Source organism: Pelodiscus sinensis, chromosome 22 (assembly GCF_052426305.1).
Source record: "Pelodiscus sinensis isolate ZL-2025 chromosome 22, ASM5242630v1, whole genome shotgun sequence".
Lineage (NCBI taxonomy): Eukaryota > Metazoa > Chordata > Testudines > Trionychidae > Pelodiscus > Pelodiscus sinensis.
Genome location: NC_143073.1, coordinates 17894468 through 17912609, shown reverse-complemented (window position 1 = coordinate 17912609; position 18142 = coordinate 17894468). Strand labels below are relative to the sequence as shown.

At 56.5% G+C, this 18142-nt stretch overlaps 2 protein-coding genes across 3 annotated transcripts; one reads left to right on the top strand and one right to left on the bottom strand.

Moving 5' to 3' along the window:
* Nucleotides 1-7: 7 nt before the first annotated feature.
* Nucleotides 8-7120, bottom strand: LOC102462439 (lysophosphatidic acid receptor 6-like). The gene is made up of 2 exons (XM_075907556.2): nt 6596-7120; nt 8-4735 (listed from the first exon to the last, which is right to left on the bottom strand). The coding sequence occupies exons 1-2, from the start codon at nt 6602-6604 to the stop codon at nt 3638-3640; spliced, it is 1107 nt and encodes a 368-aa protein (XP_075763671.1). The 5' UTR covers nt 6605-7120; the 3' UTR covers nt 8-3637.
* Nucleotides 7121-9571: 2451 nt separating this feature from the next.
* COPS6 (COP9 signalosome subunit 6) lies at nt 9572-15854 on the top strand. 2 transcript variants are annotated; one of them, XM_075908024.2, is made up of 10 exons: nt 9572-9730; nt 10171-10296; nt 11367-11498; nt 12222-12310; nt 13305-13367; nt 13748-13795; nt 14428-14542; nt 14835-14927; nt 15189-15289; nt 15564-15854. In XM_075908024.2, the coding sequence occupies exons 1-10, from the start codon at nt 9664-9666 to the stop codon at nt 15702-15704; spliced, it is 975 nt and encodes a 324-aa protein (XP_075764139.1). In that variant the 5' UTR covers nt 9572-9663; the 3' UTR covers nt 15705-15854. The 2 variants fall into 2 exon arrangements, with proteins under 2 accessions (XP_075764139.1, XP_075764140.1); XM_075908025.2 differs by lacking the exon at nt 13305-13367.
* The last annotated feature ends 2288 nt before the right edge of the window (nt 15855-18142 follow it).

The window sequence follows — 18142 nt, the reverse complement described above, 5'->3', positions numbered from 1 at the left end:
CCCGGGGCGCCCCAACTGGCTCTCCCTGCACAGCCCCGGGGCGCCCCAACTGGCTCTCCCTGCACAGCCCCGGGGCACCCCAACCGGCTCTCCCTGCACGGCCCCGGGGCACCCCGTCTTCCTTTCACCTTGCTTTTATCCCAAAACAAAGCTAAAAACACCCAACCATATCTTCTTACTGCCCCAGCTCCAGCCATCTTCTTTCCCAAGAGGGAAGTGTTGGGCAAGCATGGCCTGGTTGTGATCCGACAGAGAATGAGAGCAAAGGCTTGTTCTGGGGAGTTATACTTCTGTAGCCTTCAGGCCAGGGTCTGGGAAAAGAGATTTTTGCACAAAGATCAATTTACTTAATTAGAAAATATATATGTCCGGTATTTTCTCAATTTGTTTTCTGGACAGAAGGCTCAAATACTGGACGGTCCCCAGTTCAAAACCTGACACCTGGCCACCCTATGGACTTCCCAGTGCCCCAAAAAGGGAATATGACAGGCTAAGTACAATAGCCTGTGGCGGTGCCTCTGGGGAACCATCAGCTGCCTCCAACTTCCCAAGGTTCAGTTTGCTCCAGACCAATCCATTCCCAGCACAGGAATCCCTGCTCCCATAGGAACCTCTGCCTGTGGTCCTCCCACAGGGATCCTGCACCCCCTGTGGCCAGCCAGGGCCCTCAGCTGTTCCAAGGAGGGATCCCAGTGCAGCTCCATCTGGAATTCCACTGCTGGGATTGAGGGTACGTGTCGTGCCTCAGTTACTCTACCTTGGGCCAGGCCAGAGGTTCTGGACTACCCGTTTGGCCCTACCCAGGGTGCTGTGTGTGCTCTCTGGCCAGTCCTCCAGTTGGGCTATTGCTACACTTCAAAGGCGGAGGCGTGCTTATCGACTACTCGATACAAATAGCATGTGAAGGGGAGCGCTAGTGTCACAGCCGAAGCTTTACCCCGGGGCGGGGCCCTGCACTTCCACAGGCCACCAGCTGAGTGACCCTGCTCAATTCATACTGGAAGGGGGAGAGTTGTGATGAAATGGGGGGAGGCTTGTGGGGATTCAAAGGGGCTGCATGGGTCGGGGGGGGGGGCACTCAGTGTCCCTACCTGTTACTGGCTGAAGAGGGGGAGAGGGAGGGAGCTTGTTGCTCCAGGGACCAGCACAAACTGGAGACCCTGGTGACTGGTGATCAGGTGACCCAGCTGGGAAGGCAAAGCCAGGTCTGGCCAGTGGGAGACCAATGGGCTGTGGGGAGAGGACCCAGGCGACCTGCCCAGCTGGTCCCAGCCAGGGGGACAAAGGACGGAGGAGAGGGGAGGCGGGGAAAAGGGATGCCCAGGTGACCCTGGTTACCTGGACAGGAGACAGAGGTCAGGAGACGGGATGCAGGGGAGGGATATGGGGGGCTGGGCTGAAAGGAGGGGGCTGCTGCACGGGGCAGGGGAGCAGGCAGAGCCCACCTGGACAGGGGTCACTTAGATGTGCTGAAGGGGGGCCAGGCCTACAGGCCTGAGAGTTCAGGGCATGTGAGTGCTATCTGTTGGAAATTTGCTGGCAAAATACTCCTCCTCCCCCCTCCCCGATAAAGGGGGGTTGCATGGTCAGCAGCAAAGGGCTCCTGCCCACAAAGCAGCACTCACATGGGCACCTGCCACAACAAAACTTTCTCATTCAGGGGGAAGTTTTAAGCACCTGTAAATAGCAAAAGTTTTGTTGATCATATTCAAATGTCGACACACCCAGAGTGGCACATGGAGCAGCCACTTGCTGTCTTGCTCACGTGACTATGAGCACATGCTGCCTTTGATGAAGTGGGTTTGTACCCACAGGTGCTTGTGCCCAAATACATGTATTATGTCTCTAAGGTGTCACAGGGACTCATTGTTTTCGCAAGCCCCATCTTGCTGTCATTTTCCAGAGAGAACCACAGGATCCCTTCACATAGGTGAAGACATAAAACACCCTGGGAATCCCTCCACTTTGTCTTAATCCAGCTTCTTACCTCTGGCAGGTCTTTGCAACAAACAAGCTGGAAACAAAGGCCTGAAGGACCCATCCCAGTTCTGAATGTGCCCCAGAGACTCAACTTACAGCAGCCTTTTGTTCCACTTGTGCTACAAGTTGAATCAAGAATTGTGCAACTGGTGTGTGTAATGTGATTCCTCTAACAATTCTGACCCTCCCTTCCTCTCTTTTCCTTTCTATGAATAAGCCTAAAGTATAAATTGACAGTGTAGAAGCAAAAACACGCTCCTCTGTGTTTAGGCAGCTAACAAACAGCTTTATTAATTAATAAAGCACAGCATGAGCCAAACGTGGTCACAGCAGAGCCGGGCCCAGTAAGGCTGCTAATACAATCAATCCTAGTATCTTTATACCCTTAGCCAAACAGTCTGACGTCAGGGCATCCAATTACAGAAATCCTCAATTAAATTTGGAAAAAACAAAGCCTTATCAACAAGATGGCGGACAGGTACAAGGGAGTACATCTTCTGTCCCAACCAGCCCAATTAACACATACCAATAGCCCATCCTGTAGGCCTCTTCTCACGGGGTGACAGAAAGTTCACTCTGGTCTACGTGCTTGAGAGAAAAGCTGAAATGGTTTCTGATATACAAGATGGCTTCTAGCTAAACATAAAATAGCTTCTACAACAGGAACTGTGGCTAGTCCTTTGGGGTTGGAAGAACCTGCTTGGAGTTTTAAGTTTATCCTGTTTGGAGTTGGTGAGATGGGTTGTGTAACGTCTCCCCTGTACAAGGAGCGGTGTTGGCTGTGGCACAGGTAAAGCTGGAGGGTCTGAGGGGATTGCTTATGCAACCCCTTGCTGGCCAGTATGGCAGCCAAAGTGCTCTCTGTGACTGCTTTGGTGCCATAGAGTGGAGGTCCCCCAGTCTTGGGCCGCGAGTATCCTGTTTTTAAGCCATTTGCCATGATTTGGCCCTCTCGGTGGTGCCCCCAGAAACCCATTATATTACAGGGTGCCACCCTAAAGGGCTTGCGCAGGGAGCGATGGGGACGGACGATGATGGAAAATGTTCCCTTTACTCCGCAGGAAAATGCTAAAATGTACAAAAGCACTGCGACAGGTGGGGGAGCAGGACACAAATACACAACAGAAGGGACTGACAGAGCGTCCCCATGAGTCATTCATACGCCCCTCCAGCACCCTACACTCTCTCTCTCACACACACACAAAACCCTCTTCCCTGGGCAGACCCCCACAGCAATGCGCACACAGATGTTCACAAGGATAAAACCCGCATGGACACACACACGTTCCTGTGATATGCATCCTAGTGTGCAGAGTCAGGTAACTCTCACCAATTCCCTTGCACGTGCATGCCTACCTGGACCATGTCCCTTCAGCACAGACACACCTGACAAACTGCAAGCATGGATGAGAGAGACACCAAACCCCCAGCCTTCAGCCCACTTATGCACTCGCATATGCATCACTAATACTGCACAGACAGGCACACAGACACGTGACACTATTCACCAGCCTTCTCCTCTCAGGCTGGAGAGATCCCAGCACTCCCAGTCCGGACAGAGGAATACAGAGCCAGGACACAGGGCCCCGGAGTCCAGCAATGCAGCCAGTGGAGGGAGTCCTTGGACTTCGTCCCATGAAACAAGCAGGGGACCTGTTCAGGCCCCTCTATGGGGGCTGCAGGACAATGTCTCTGGCTCTGTGTGGGTCCCCCGGGAGGCCCCATTGTCTGGCACCTGCAGCCCCAAGCCCGGGGTGCAGGTATCCACAGAGACAGCCGGCTGCCCCCAGCAGTATCGGCAGTGACAGGGAAGGCTCCAACCGAAGCGCTCAGCTGCACAGTAATACACCAGTGGGTCCAGGCAGGCATTGAGGCTGGTCAGGGCCATGGTGAGGCGGCGAGCAACATAGGTGCCGCGTATGAGCGGGCAGCCCCTCAGCACCCCTAGGCGCCACAGCGTGTGCACCACCTGGGTGAGGTGGTAGGGCGCAAAGCAGAGGAGAAACACAGCCAGCACCACCAGCACCGTGCGCAGCGCCTTGCGCCGGACAACCTGCGAACCAGGTGCTAGGCCTGGAGTCTGCAGCAGCCGGCGGGCGATGAGCGGGTAGCAGATGCCAATCAGTGCCAGCGGCAGCAGGAAGCCCACGGCGGCAGCAAAGAGGCTGACCCCCGAGATCCGGCCCTTCCAAGAGTCGCTGGAGAAGTTCTCCAGGCAGGCTAGGCGTCCGCCAGGAAAAGGCCGCGTCAGGGGGCCGCGCAGTGCCAGGTAGAGCAGGGTCGCTACCAGCAGGGCCCAGATGGCCAAGCAGCCAGCCACACGGTAGAGGGGCCGGCGCAGGCGCAGGCTGCGCAGTGGGTGCACCACAGCCACATAGCGCTCCAGGCAGATGCAGGTGAGGAAGAGGGAGCTGCCATACAGGTTGCCGTAGAAGAGGCAGCCGGTGACCTTGCACAGGGCCTCCCCGAACACCCAGTCATTGCCCAAGGCGTGGTAGGCCACGCGGAAGGGCAGTGTCAGCACGAAGAGCAGGTCGAGGGCCGCCAGGTTGGCCAGGAAGATGTTGGCAGGGACAGTGGCCGTCCTGGTGCGCAGGAAATACCAGAGCACAGAGAGGTTTCCGGCCAGGCCAAGCACAAAGACCAGGCTGTAAACCACAGGAAACAGCACATACTGGAAGTCGGCTTGTTCCCCACAGCCTGAGGTCTCATTGGAGGGCAGTGCTGAGACATTCACACCCACGGACCACCAAGGCTGAGAGGAAGGGAGAGAGATTAGAAAGGCTCTGCCAGTGCCCTTCACTCCAGACCTGCAGCCCCTGCCAGCCCAATCCTGCCCCCCGCCCTGCCGGTATCCCTCACTTCAGACCCACAACCCCTATCAGCCCAGCCTTGAGCTTCTCCAGTCCTGCCAGTGGCCCTCACTCCAGCCCCTCCAGCCCTCCTGACCGCAGCCCCCGCCAACCCAATCCTGCCCCATGCCCTGCTGGTGCCCCTCACTCCTGACCTGCAGCCCCTACCAACCCAATCCTGCCCCCCAGCCTTGCCAGTGCCCCTCACACACAAACCACAGCCCCTGCCAGCCCAAACCTGCTTCCCCCTAGCTCTGCCAGTGGCCCCACAAATAGGGATGTTAAAATGTGCCTAATTAAGTAGCCATGCAACTGCTGAAATTTTACACAGACAGACACCAGGTGGCAGTTGACTCCTCAGGAGCCGGTCGGTGCACAAGGGAGTCAGCTTTTAAGCTGGCCCCTCACTCCTGACGTGCAGCCCCTGCCAGCCCAGCCCTGCCGGTGCCCCTCACTCCTAACCCACAGTCTGCTAGTTTCACTTTCCAGTTGGTTTTGACAGCCACAGCTGGGCTGGGGCCCAGAAATCAGCTTTGTTTGTGTCCCATCTGGGGGCCCCTAGGGCAACGTGAGGGGTCATGTCCCCTCAGGAGCTGAGCTCCCCGATGCGGGTTAAGGATGTTCAAATGCATTTATTTAGGTAAACATGTAACTGCTGAAAAACTGAGCCACCTGTAGCACTGGGGAAGGGAAGGGAGGGGGGAGACACAGGCAGGAGGTGGTGCACACAGGAAGCCAACTTAAAAGCACAGACAGCAGTAAGGGGGGCATATACTGGCATATACTGGCTCTGCGGGAGCCAATATGTGCAGAGAGCCCCCATGCTGCTAACTCTGATCCGGGGAGAGGGGTGTTGTTGCATCCAACTATGAGAGTTAACTGATAACACATATTTACACTATCACATCCCTAGTGCAGGTGGGGCCTGGGTCCCAGAGCCCTGGGCACACTTGGGCCCAGAGGGATCCTGGGGGGAGACCTGTGGTTTCCCTGAAGGGTTTGCAGGCGGATATTGGGAAAGCCCAGGACAGCCTGGCACCCAGTGTCGCAACCAAAATGCCACTTAACGGGCTCTGCAGCCAGCTGAGCAAACAGGCGGGTCCCCGCTGGGGGAGGAGTGGGGGCCAACAGGAGCCGTCAAGCTCAGTGCCTGACAGGGGTGTGGGGTGGGAAAGGGGGAAGCCGGGCTCAGAGCCCAGCTGCATCCAGGTGGGCAGAAAGAAATTCAGGAGCAACTTGACAAAGAATTGCCACGCTCTGCTCTAAACCCTCCATCCCCCAGTGCCCCCAGCACCATCTACTGGTTACAGCAGGGGGCCAGGACTTCTGGGTTCTCTCCCCTGCTCTTGGAGGGCTCTGGAATCTCCACAGAGACCCCCCCCCCCCATCCTATTTTGAACCCTGCTCTGTCCCAGACCCCATGGGCAAAGGGTCCATGGGCAAAGGGAAGAAACAATGTGGCTTCAGACCAAAGATCTGCCAGCCTGGCTCAGCTTTGGGACAGAACACCTGGGGGTGGGGGGAAGCTTAAAAATTCTCCCAGGTATCAGTTCTGAGGCCCCTTCATTCCCATAGCCATAGCCGGAGGAGGGGAGTATCAATCCCCTTCTCCTCCTTGGAACTTCTCTCTCCTCTGCCTGCTCAATCCTCCTCTCAGGACCTGGACTCCGCTACCTCCAGCCAGCCCCAGACACCCTGCCCTTCTTCCGCTGTCCCTCAAGCCAGAAGACCCCTGTCCCAGCCCCCTCAGCTATGTGACTCACCCCAGCCATGGGAACCGTCTCCTACTCCTGTTTCCGTAGAGTCCAGTCTCAGACTGAGCAGCTCGACTCACCCTGTTGAGAAATGCCCTGCCCCTCTCTCCAAGCAGGGAGGAGGTTCCCAGAAGAAAGGGGTGGGAGGAGAACACCCTAACCCTGGGCAGATCAATCCCCAGTAAATTCAGCCCAGCCCTGAGTGGGCTGCTGGTGGTCCCAGCAAGTCCTGGTTATGGGGTTCATGTGTTTGGGGTGAGGCTGCCCAGCTCTATTGCCAAGGGGCAGCTGGTCTATGCCTGGGCATCTTGCATGCTACCTGGCACCCTGCCAGAGGGGCACCAGCTGGTAGGCATTACACCAAGCGTACAGACCTGCCACAGCTCCCCGGCAGTGTTCTCTGATCCCTATATACAGGCAGTCCCCGGGTTATGTACAAGATAGGGACTGTAGATTTGTTCTTAAATTCAATCTGTATGCAAGTCAGAACTGGCATCAGCCGCTGCTGAAACTGATCAGTTTCAACCGCAGCTGAATCTGGACACCAGTTCTGACTTACATACAGATTCAACTTAAGAAACCCAGGCGTCCCCAAGTCAGCTGCTGCTGAAACTGATCAGCAGCTGATTCCAGGAAGCCTGGGGCAGAGCAACTCTGCCTCGGGCTTCCTGTAGTCAGCTGCTGGTCAGTTTCAGCAGCTGCTGACTTGGGGACGCCTGGGGCAGAGCAGCTGGGGTGCTGCTGGGTTGCTCCAGTAGCGCCGCTCCTGGAGCAACCCAGCAGCACCCCAGCTGCTCTGCCCCAGGTGTCCTGATTCAGCCGCTGCTGAAACTGTCCAGCAGCGGCTGAATCAGGACGCCTGGGGCAGAGCAGCTGGGGTGCTGCCGGGTTGGTCCGGAGCGGCGCTGCGGGACCAACCCGGCAGCCCCCAGCTGCTCTACCCCAGGGGTAGGCAAGAAAAGCCTGGTCTGCTGGGGGGGGGGCACTAGCTGCACCACCCCCCCCAGCAGACCAGGGAGACAGGGGTGGCGGGACCGCCCAAGTCCTCCACGGCTTTGCTCCGTCTCCCTGGTCTGTTGACCTGGGAGACACAGAGCAAAGCCGCAGAGCACGCGGGCAGCGGGACAGTCCAGGCGCGCCACGGCTGTCCCACTGCTGGCGTGCTCCGAGGCTTTGCTCCCCATCTCCCTGGTCTGGAGACGGGGAGCAAAGCCGCAGAGCACGCCCGCAGGGGGACAGCTCAAGCGCGCCCGGGCTGTCCCGCTGCGGGCGTGCTCCAAGGCTTTGCTCCCCGTCTCCCTGCAGACCAGGGAGACCGGGAGCAGCTTTTCTCGCCCCAGAGGACGGGGGCGGCAGACCGTGGTGCATCTGGGCGTCCCGCCGCTCCCGTCCTCCGGGGCGAGAAAAGCCCCGTTCGTAACTGCGGATCTGACATAAGTCTGATCCGCATAACTCAGGGACTGCCTGTATGTGCATGGCCCAGGCGCTGTCATCCCCTGTACCCTCCCCCCCACATTCACTGCCTCTTGCACACTCAGGGCCACACGAGATACAGGCACAAATGCACAAAGGCGAGTAAACAGACATTGTGACAAAAACAAAACAAACACACTTGCACAAGATACAAGAACAAACGGAGACCCTCATAACACAAAAACACACCAAGCAAAGTGACACACGAGATAGGGGCACAAAGACACAGTCATGTAAACAGTGACCTAAACACCATGGAAACATATATATACAAAGGTACACACCCCTGAAGACCAGCATATTTGTACCCTTTCTTCCTGTTGTCGGGGTCTCGAACCCGGACGGCCTCTGTTCGTTGTCTGACCGTAAAGAGACAGGCAACACCAGCAAGATCCAATCACAAGCTCTTTATTGAATAGTGCGCACTTACAATAGAGAGCGGCCCGTCTCCAAAGAGAACCAGCCCCGATTTCATTAACAGGCAGGCTTATATAGACAGTTCCATCACGTCATAGACTATTTGCCCAAGCAACCCACCCCTCTTTATCAGTTAGAAACTTTTAGTATCCATGCACACCTGGCCAACTATACATCATGGCCTTAAGCAATTCAGAATGCATCAGCAATTTCTTATCAGCCCAAAAGATAGGTACTGGGCAACAAGGAGACAGTTTGTTATGGCCAAAGGAGAACATAAACAGGGAATTTGGAACAAACAGGGGGAAAGCAGAAACAGGGAGTCTCCTTATCAGTTCTCAAAACAAACTGTTCCTTATCGTAGCAGGTACAAAAATGCAGCTTTTTACTTATTTCAGTTTGCAACTTGAGCAAGCCTGTAGGGTGCGTCCCTGCTTGAACCTATCTCCAGTTCTGCCCAGGGACTACCCAGAAATCTTTGTTACATTTGCTTTAGCATAACTGCACTAGGCCTAATTTTCTAGGGCCTAACACTGTGCAGTCACACACACCCTGCAGGCCTCTTTTCACTCACACATGACTTGCACGCCCACACACACCGCTTTGCACACTCGCGCCACCTTGCACACTCACACGTGCCTTGCACAGCTGCACACACAATATACGCCCCTATTCACCCCTCCCCCGACGTGATAGCTCGGTTTTGGCTGACTGGCCCGGCGGTGCCGGGAAATTCCCCCAGATTAAGTAACCGGCTTGTCCGTTTCCTGCTGCCGCGGGCGCCCGGCGGGGGCGGGGTGAGAATGCCACCTGGGGGGGGGGGCGGCAGTGCGCGTGCGCAGGAGTGTCGGTGCCGATGGGGCGCACGTGCGGGGGTGCGTTCACACGAGTGTGTGACATGGGTGTGTCACAAGTGCGTGAGACCACGATTAGCCCAGAGGCCAGGCGGGAAGCCCGGGGGCTGGTCCCAGCCCTGGCCCACGCAACCGGGCGGAGAACCCAGGAGTCCAGGGTGACGCAACAGCCCCTCCTGTGCATGCGCATCTGGGGGAGGGAGTCCGGCCGGTTCCTGCTGCGCATGCGCTGAGGACACCTGGCTCCTCCCCCCCCTCGCGTGCGGGGATGGGAGCGCATGCGTGGAGTGGAGAGCTGCGTACGGGCGCCGGGTCGGGACACACGGAGCCGAGATGGCGGCGGCCGGAGCCTCCTGCGCCGGCAGCAACGGGGCCGGCGGGATGGAGGTGGACGCGGCAGGTGCGGGGGGGGGGGCGGGGCCTTGCGCCTTCCACCCCAGATTCCTCCCGTTGTCGCTCGCGCCGCTCCTCCTCAGGACTCCGCCCTCTTCCCCTCTGGCTCGGCCCCCCCCTTCCCTCAGACTCTGGCACCGCCCATTCTCAGGTCACGCCCCTCCTCGCCTGTTCCCCCTTCATCCAGAAGCTCCGCCCCTTCCCCACTCATACTCTGCCGTTGGCTCAGCTCCTTCTGCTTGGCCACGCCCCCGTCCCGATACACGCCCCCTTCTCTTTGGAGCTCCGCCCCTCCCCCATCTCTTCCCATAGCCCTGGCTGGGATGATTTAGTTGGGTTGGTCCTGCCTTGGGCAGGGGGCTGGACAGATGCTTCCTGAGGTCTCTGCCAGCCCTGGGATTCTGTGATTCCTGCCCCTCACCCCACTGACCATGCCTCTCCCCCCAGTGCTTCCCACCGTGATGGCCTCAGGTGTGACGGGCAGCGTCTCTGTGGCCCTGCACCCACTCGTGATCCTCAACATCTCTGACCACTGGATCCGCATGCGCTCACAGGAGGGACGCCCTGTGCAAGGTATCAACCCCGTCCCTGCCCAGGCAGCCCCCCCACCCTGTGCAAGGTATCAACCCCGTCCCTGCCCAGGCAGCCCCCCCACCCTGTGCAAGGTATCAGCCCTTCCCCCACTCGGGCAGCTGCCCAGTACAGTGGCTCCCCTCCCCCTAACCAGCTCAGGCAGCCACGCGCCCAATCCCTAGTGTCACTGAAAGTTATGGGGTAGTCACCCCCATGCCCATCCTCAACCAGAAGTGACTCTCAGCCAGTAGGTAGGACAGAAAGTTTAATAACTGACAGGGATGCAGCGTAGAACAGACTTCTTACCCCAGAAACTAGAAGCAGCCAGCACAATCCATCTAGAGAGGAGGGGGAGCTCTGCAAGCCATTCCCAGCTCCTGGTCCCATGCCCCCCAGCCAGGCCCCTCCTCTGGCCTTTGTCTTCTTCCCAGGCAAAAAGTGTCACCTGATAACACCCCCTTCCTGGGTTCAGATTGCAGAAGGCATCAGCCATTTGCATGTGGGGGAGGCTCTGTCACCCAAATTCTCATCCTCATCTACGTATTAGTAGAGTGCTCAGGGAAACTGAGGCACACACACAGGGTTACTATAGGACAGTAGAACCTACCTGCAACATCATAAAGAGAATAAAACTTCCACAATCCCCATGTCATGACACCAGCTGGGTCCTGCGTGGCTAGCATGGTACCTGTTCCCAGTCTGATGCCCCCTTCATCCAGAAGCTCCGCCCCTTCCCCACTCATACTCTGCCGTTGGCTCAGCTCCTTCTGCTTGGCCACGCCCCCGTCCCCGATACACGCCCCAGAATCCTGTCCCAGCTCTTCCTCCTCCTCCTTTCCTCAAGCAGCTGACCCTACCTGCATGCCTCTGCCTTCATGCCATACCAGAGATTAGAGCAAATCTGCCCCCCACCAGGGCCCCACATGCTCCCTACTGAGCCAGGGAAGGAGGAAGCAGCTCAGGAAGCAATGAGTCCTTGATGGGGTAGGAGTGCCAGGCCTGTGGGGGTCCTGATTTAAGAGGTCCCCAGTCAGCCCCCCTGGGCCCATAACACAGCTTCCCTCTGTCAGTGATTGGGGCACTGATCGGGCGGCAGGAGGGCCGGAACATCGAGGTGATGAATTCCTTTGAGCTGCTGTCCCACGCGGCAGAGGAGAGCACCCTCATCGACAAGGAGTATTACTACACCAAGGAGGAGCAGTGTGAGTGTGCAGGAGATGGGAGGCTGGCGGGGACCCATCTTGACACTACTTGCTGCAGTTATCACTGAGGGAAGCCTGTCAGTGATGCTATTCTGTGGTGTAACTGCTGGGGCTGGGCAGCAGTGAGCAGCAAAGAAAATGCCTCACAGTCCAGCCTGCTACCAAGTGCCCGAGCTGGGACCAAAGCCCTGGGGTGGGGGACTGCCCCTGAAAAACAGGGACTCTGGAAAGGGTAGAGGGGCCTCTGGTGATGGACAGCTCACCACATGCTGCAGCACAATGACATATGCACGGGGGCATGGTAAGCAGCCCCCCTGCCAGAAGGGGAATTTGACCCCTTGTGGCAATCTATTCTGGGTCCCCATTTTACAAAGGGTATGCAAGGGGCAGGAGGGAGCCATCCTGCTGCTTCAGGGCTTGGAGAAGTGGTTCCCTCCTTCCCCTGCCCGGCTGGCGCTCTGGTTAGGTGAGGTGCAGAAGTGCCATCATGGGGTGAAAGGGGGCAGGCATGTGGGAGACAGCACCGGTGCTGGTAGGCTGTGACTTAGGGCAGAACAGGAGCTAAAACCTGAGCAGTGCAGGTTGGTACAAGGGGGGATCCCAGCCAGGCTGGAATTAGCCTTTTCAACTCTTCCAGGGCACATTTCCAGTCTGGGGACAGGTCCGGTTCCATGCTGCCCTGCCCATCTGCTGATCCTGCTCCTCTCTTTCCCTACCCCACAGTCAAACAGGTTTTCAAGGATCTGGAATTTCTGGGCTGGTACACAACAGGCGGCCCCCCGGACCAGTCTGACATCCACGTCCACAAACAGGTCAGCCCCCTCTCCTGGCTCCCAGACCCCTGCTCTTACCCACCAGCCTCCACTTCTCTCCCAGAACTGGGGAAAGAACCCAGGAGTCCTAGCTTCCAGCCCCTCTCCTCTCCCACGATCACTAGAGCCTTTGACAGCTGATCCTGACTGGTTTGGCTAGGAGGCTGTCAAGTACTGGCACTTCATCTACCCCTCTCAGCACTGCCATGTTGCTCCTACCCTCTGCCTTGGAGCTGCCCCTCACCCCCCTGGGAGCTCTTGCTTGCTGTGCCAGGCACAGGAAGAGGAGGGGGCACTGATATCAGAGTGCCTCTCCCCCTGCCCTGTAACCCATCTCCGCAGAGTGGTGGAGGGCAGGGATAGAGGGAGTTTGTTCGCTGCTTTTGGGAGTGGTGCAGGGCCAGAAAAGGGGTGAGCCTGCCTTAGCCCCACTGCACCACCACCCAGAAGCCACCTGTGGTAAGCAGTGCCCAATTGGAGCCCACATTCTGAACTCCAGCCCTGAACCTTTCCTGCACCCCAAATCTCTGCCCTAGTCCTGAGTCTCTCGGCACTCTCACTCCCTCCCAGAGCCTGAATCCCTCCTGCACCTCAACTCCCTGCCCCATGCTCAGCTCAGAAATCCCTCCTACACTCCAATCCTCTAGCCCAAGATCAGAGTCTGTGTCCGCATCCCCCTCCCTGGCACTCCAGCCCTCTCCCCCAGACTGATAAAAGTAAGGGTGGGTGGGGGAGTGAGGGAGGATGGGACAGACAAGGGGTGGGAAGGAGGGGCAAGGGTATTTGGGTTGAGGTAGATCCTGAATTGCACTTAAATTCAAAAAAGTGATCTCGTGCTTAAAAAGGTTGGAGACCACTGCACTAGGCAGTAGCAGGAGCTGCTATTTCCAAGTCCCTCTGTGGCAGAGGGGCTTCTTGTGATGCAGGGCGGGTCTTTGGTGGTCTGAGAGAACTGATGCTGGTTCCTTGGTGATGGTGGTCTCTCCCTGCCTAGGTGTGTGAGATCATCGAGAGCCCCCTGTTTCTCAAGTTGAACCCCATGACCAAGCACACAGATGTGAGTACCCCTAAAAGAGCCTGATCCAGAGGGGGCTGCCAGGGCCTGGCAGCAGGGGAGGAGAAACAAGCCACCCGCCTGCCCCAGGGAGCTAAGTCTGGCTCCAGGATGGCTGGCCTTCCTGCAGCTCCGGCTTTGCGTGGAATTCCTCTTCACTTGGTGTCTCAAACCACAGCTCAGTAGCCCATGCATACCATCCCACAGTCATCTGCACAAGGGCGAGGGGTCCTCGTAACTGGCTGCCACGAATCTCTGGTGGCTGCATCTCAGCGCTGGGCGAAGGATCCTTGTTGGAACAGTCCCCTGCTCTGCCTCATCCGGCTGACGGCCGAGGGTAGCTGGGGTCACTTCTCAGGCTGTTTCTTGCTCTCTGTCCCCAGCTGCCAGTCAGTGTGTTCGAGTCAGTGATCGACATCATCAATGGAGAGGTAAGGTTCCCCCACCCTGAGCATGCCTCACCAGGGCTACGTCTACACTGGCATGATTTTCAGGATATGCTTTTAACAGAAAAGTTTTCTGTTAAAAGCATTTTCGGAAAAGTGCGTCTAGATTGGCAGGATGCTTTTCTGCAAAAACACTTTTTGCGGAAAAGCGTCCGTGGCCAATCTAGACGCGCTTTTGTGCAAAAAAGCCCCGATCGCCATTTTTGCGATCGGGGCTTTTCTGTGGAAAACAAATCTGAGCTGTCTACACTGGCCCTTTTGTGCAAAAGTTTTTCAGAAAAAGACTTTTGCCCGAACGGGAGCAGCACAGTATTTCCGCAAAATCACTGACAATCTTACATGATATCGTCAGTGCTTTTGCAGAAATTCAAGCAGCCAGTGTAGACAGCTGGCAAGTTTTTCCGGAAAAGCAGCTGATTTTCCGGAAAAACTGGCCAGTCTAGACACAGCCCAGTAGAAATGCACATTGCTGGCTGTTGGCATCTAGCTAATCAGCTGGGCAGCATTGGAATCTCCTGGTTGGCCGTCAAAGCGCCCAACTTACTGGGAACACTGCTCCTGTGGTTCCCAGCTGGGCCAAGGAGCCATCCCAGCCTCTGATGCCCCCTCGTCCCCAGGCCACCATGCTGTTTGCAGAGCTGCCCTACACGCTGGCCACGGAGGAGGCGGAGCGCATCGGGGTTGACCATGTGGCCCGAATGACAGCAACCGGCAGTGGGGAGAATTCCACAGGTGAGCGTGCACAGTGGGCGGGTTGCCCCGCGACAGCGGGCATGCAGGGAATGATGGAGGGTGGACGGGGCATGCAGAGACAGGGTGAGAGGAGACAATGCATGTGGTGGTGGGAGCAATGCCTGGGTGAGCCCATGGAATGTGGGAGCCTCCCAGAACTGCAGATGGAGCCCACAGGGCTGGGAGAGCATGCCGGGGGGACCACTCAGGAGGAGGGACAGTGTCCATGGGGGCAGCAGCCTGGGGGTGGGGCCAACAGGGGAAGAGCCTCCTGACCCTGCCGTGTGCCTAGTGGCCGAGCACCTCATCGCCCAGCACAGCGCCATCAAGATGCTGCACAGTCGCGTCCGCCTCATCCTGGAGTACGTCAAGGCCTCGGAAGCAGGTTAGGGCCTGTTCTGTGCACCCTGCTCCCCATGTCTCCCTGAACCCTCACTCTCCCTTGCTAAGGGCCCCTTTAGCTCTGACCCCAGCCAGGTGCAAGGGTCCCTGGCTACGTTTTCCTCTTAACTCTGACCCCTGCTGGGCACATGGGCCACACTCTCCCCTGAGCTCTGACCCCAGCTGAGTGCATGGGGACCAGCCTCCCACTCTTCTGCCTGGTGTGCATTGGTGCCCCCCTGTAACTGGCTGCCCTGACCCCCAGGTGAGGTGCCGTTCAACCACGAGATCCTGCGCGAGGCCTGTGCCCTGTGCCACTGCCTGCCCGTGCTCAGCACCCACAAGTTCAAGACCGACTTCTATGATGTGAGTGGGAGGGAGGTTGGGGCGTGGTGGTAGAGTCTGGGAGCAGCTGGGCCAGGGCAGGCTGGGAGGTGGGGGCTGGTGGGTCAGAGCAGGAGGAGCTGGGAGCCAGGACTCCTAGGACAGACTAGGGGTTTTGGAGTGGGTGAAACTTGAGGGTGGGAAGTTGTCTTTCCAGTGCTGGGGGGACTGGGCAGACAGGAGGTGGGAAGCTGTCTCTCCAGTACTGGGGGTTGGGAGGGGCAGCTTGCATGTGACTGCCTCCCTTCCTCCCCAGCAATGCAACGACGTGGGGCTCATGGCCTATCTAGGCACCATCACCAAGACCTGCAACACCATGAACCAGTTTGTCAACAAATTCAACATCCTGTATGACCGGCAGGGCATCGGGCGCCGCATGCGTGGGCTCTTCTTCTGAGCTGCCCAGGGCTGGGCACGGCCCCCTGCTCCCACTCTCCTGGCACCCCTCCCCTTCCCAGCCACCCCCCCCCCATACTATCTCTCTCCCCTTCTCTGCCCAGCCCCCCTCACTCTCCTCTCCTCCAATAAACTCTGTTGGAGCAATTGACACCTGACTGCTCATTGCTCCTCTGGTGGGAGTGGGGGGGGGGGGGGGGGGGGGGGGGGGGTCACCACAGCCATGCTGCCTCCCCCAGCCCATGGGTCTCCCCAAACACCCTCCCCCATTGTTCTCTGCTGAGTGAGAGCAGCCCCTGCAGCAGCTGCCCCGCCTTGCCTCTGGGGCTGCCCCGCACAGGGGCCAAGCTCTCTCAGCTGTTTTTTGGCTCTGGGCTGAGGTTCCCCTGCCCCATCCATCCCACTTCAGCTGGGAGCTCATTCCCCCAGTCAATCTGCCAAGGGTCCTCATCTCAGCGAGGGGGCTGCCCCCTGCAGTAGCTCACCTAGCTGCAGGCAGGAGGGGATCAGGTCTCATGGCCCTGTTGCTGGCCCACTGTACCAAATTGCTGCATCCAACTGGCCCACTGGCAGCAGCTACATGTTGTGCTAGACTTAGGCTTTGCCCTGAGCACTCTCGTGTGTCATCACTTATTGAACCCAGCTTCAGAAAAAGGGCTGAAGGGAGCTCGTTGCCACCAGATTTTAGTCTCACTTTAGTACCAGGCCCCATGGCTGTAATTAGCACCATGCTCAGCATTGCCAGACAGAGAGGAACCTAACTCAGAGCTAGGGACCCTGTTCCAGTTATTTGAGAGGATTGATAGCCACGTGAACAAGGGTGATGTAGTGAATGCAGACTGTCAACTTGTGTCAATCTCTCGCTCCAGCGCTCAGGCAAAGAGTGGAGAATGAGAGGGAAAGTCTACTCAGGGATCAAAAATCATCAGCCAGTTAAAAAAAAAAGTCATGAATTTTGCTGTTAACAGACTTCCATTTTTTCTGGAGGTTTTTGACCTTTTCAGATCCACCCAATTGCAGCACAGCATACAATGTGTAGAGGGCTCACTGTGTATTTATTTTAGATTACAAGTATTTGCACTGTAGAAAACAAATCCTGTACAAATGTAAAATGGTAAACAAAAAAGCCTACACTCAAAAACAGTGTAAAACTTTCAAACCTGCAAGTCCATTCAGTCCTATTTCTTAGTCAGCCAATTGCTCAATCATATTTAGTTACAAATTGCAGGAGATGACAATAGTGCTGGCCTCTTGTTTACTATGTCACCTAAAAGTGAGAACTGGCTTTTGCATGGCACTGTCATAGGTGGTATCAGAAGATATTTGTGTTGGATGTGCTAGAGATTCACGTGTTCCTTCATGCCTAGGCCACCAGTCCAGAGAACATGCATTCCTTCTGATGAGGGTTCAACTCCATAATGAGCCATAGCAGCACTGAATGCACATTCATTTTCATCATCAGATGTCACCAGCAGCTGGTTGGTTCTTCCCATTGGTGATTCAGGTTCTGTAGTTTCCATGTTGGAATGTTACTCTTTGAAGCTTTCTGAAAGCATGTGCCACACCACAGCATTTGAATGTTAAGTCTCCAGCCAGTGCGGTGTCTCTTTTTAGAAAGCTCTGTTGTGTTTTGTCAAATTTGCTGTGAAAGTGTTCTTAAAACAAACATGCTGAGGCATCAGCTACCACATGAAATATCTGGCAGGATGCAAGTAAAGCAAAGCAGGAGATACACAATTCTCCCCCAGGAGTTCAATCACAAATGTAATTAACACAGTATTTTAACAAGTGTTGTCAGCATGGAAGCATGTCTTCTGGAGTGGTGGCTGAAGCATGAAGGGGCACATAAATACCTTGCAACACTGACTACTACAGGGCCACGTGAATGCCTCTTGTACCTCCAGGCCATATTGCAAATAAGCAGGCAGTGTTATCTTCTCTCAGTGTAAACAAACATCTTTGGCTGACTACGAATTAGGGCTGCATGGACTTCCAGGCTCTACAATTTCATATTTTGGGTTTGAGCACAGCTATACAGGCAGTCCCCGGGTTATGTACAAGATAGGGACTGTAGGTTTGTTCTTAAGTTGAATTTGTATGTAAGTCGGAACTGGTACATATTGTAGGGGAAACTCTAGCCAAACATTTCTCCAGAGCTCAGTTTTATTCTCCCACACCTCACTTTCCTCAGTCCTTTATTCTCAAGCTGAGGTGTCTGCTGAGAAAAGCCGCTCCATGTCTCCCTGGTCTGCTGGGGGGGGGGGGGGGGGGAGCGCTAGCTTCGCATCTCCCCGGTCTGCTGGGGGGAAGCAGCTAGTGCGGGGTTGCCTCACCCCGTTTGTAAGTAGGGACCCAATGTAAGTCAGATCCATGTAACCCAGGGACTGCCTGTATAATTAAAAAAAATCTACATATGTAAGTTGCACTTTCATAGTAAAG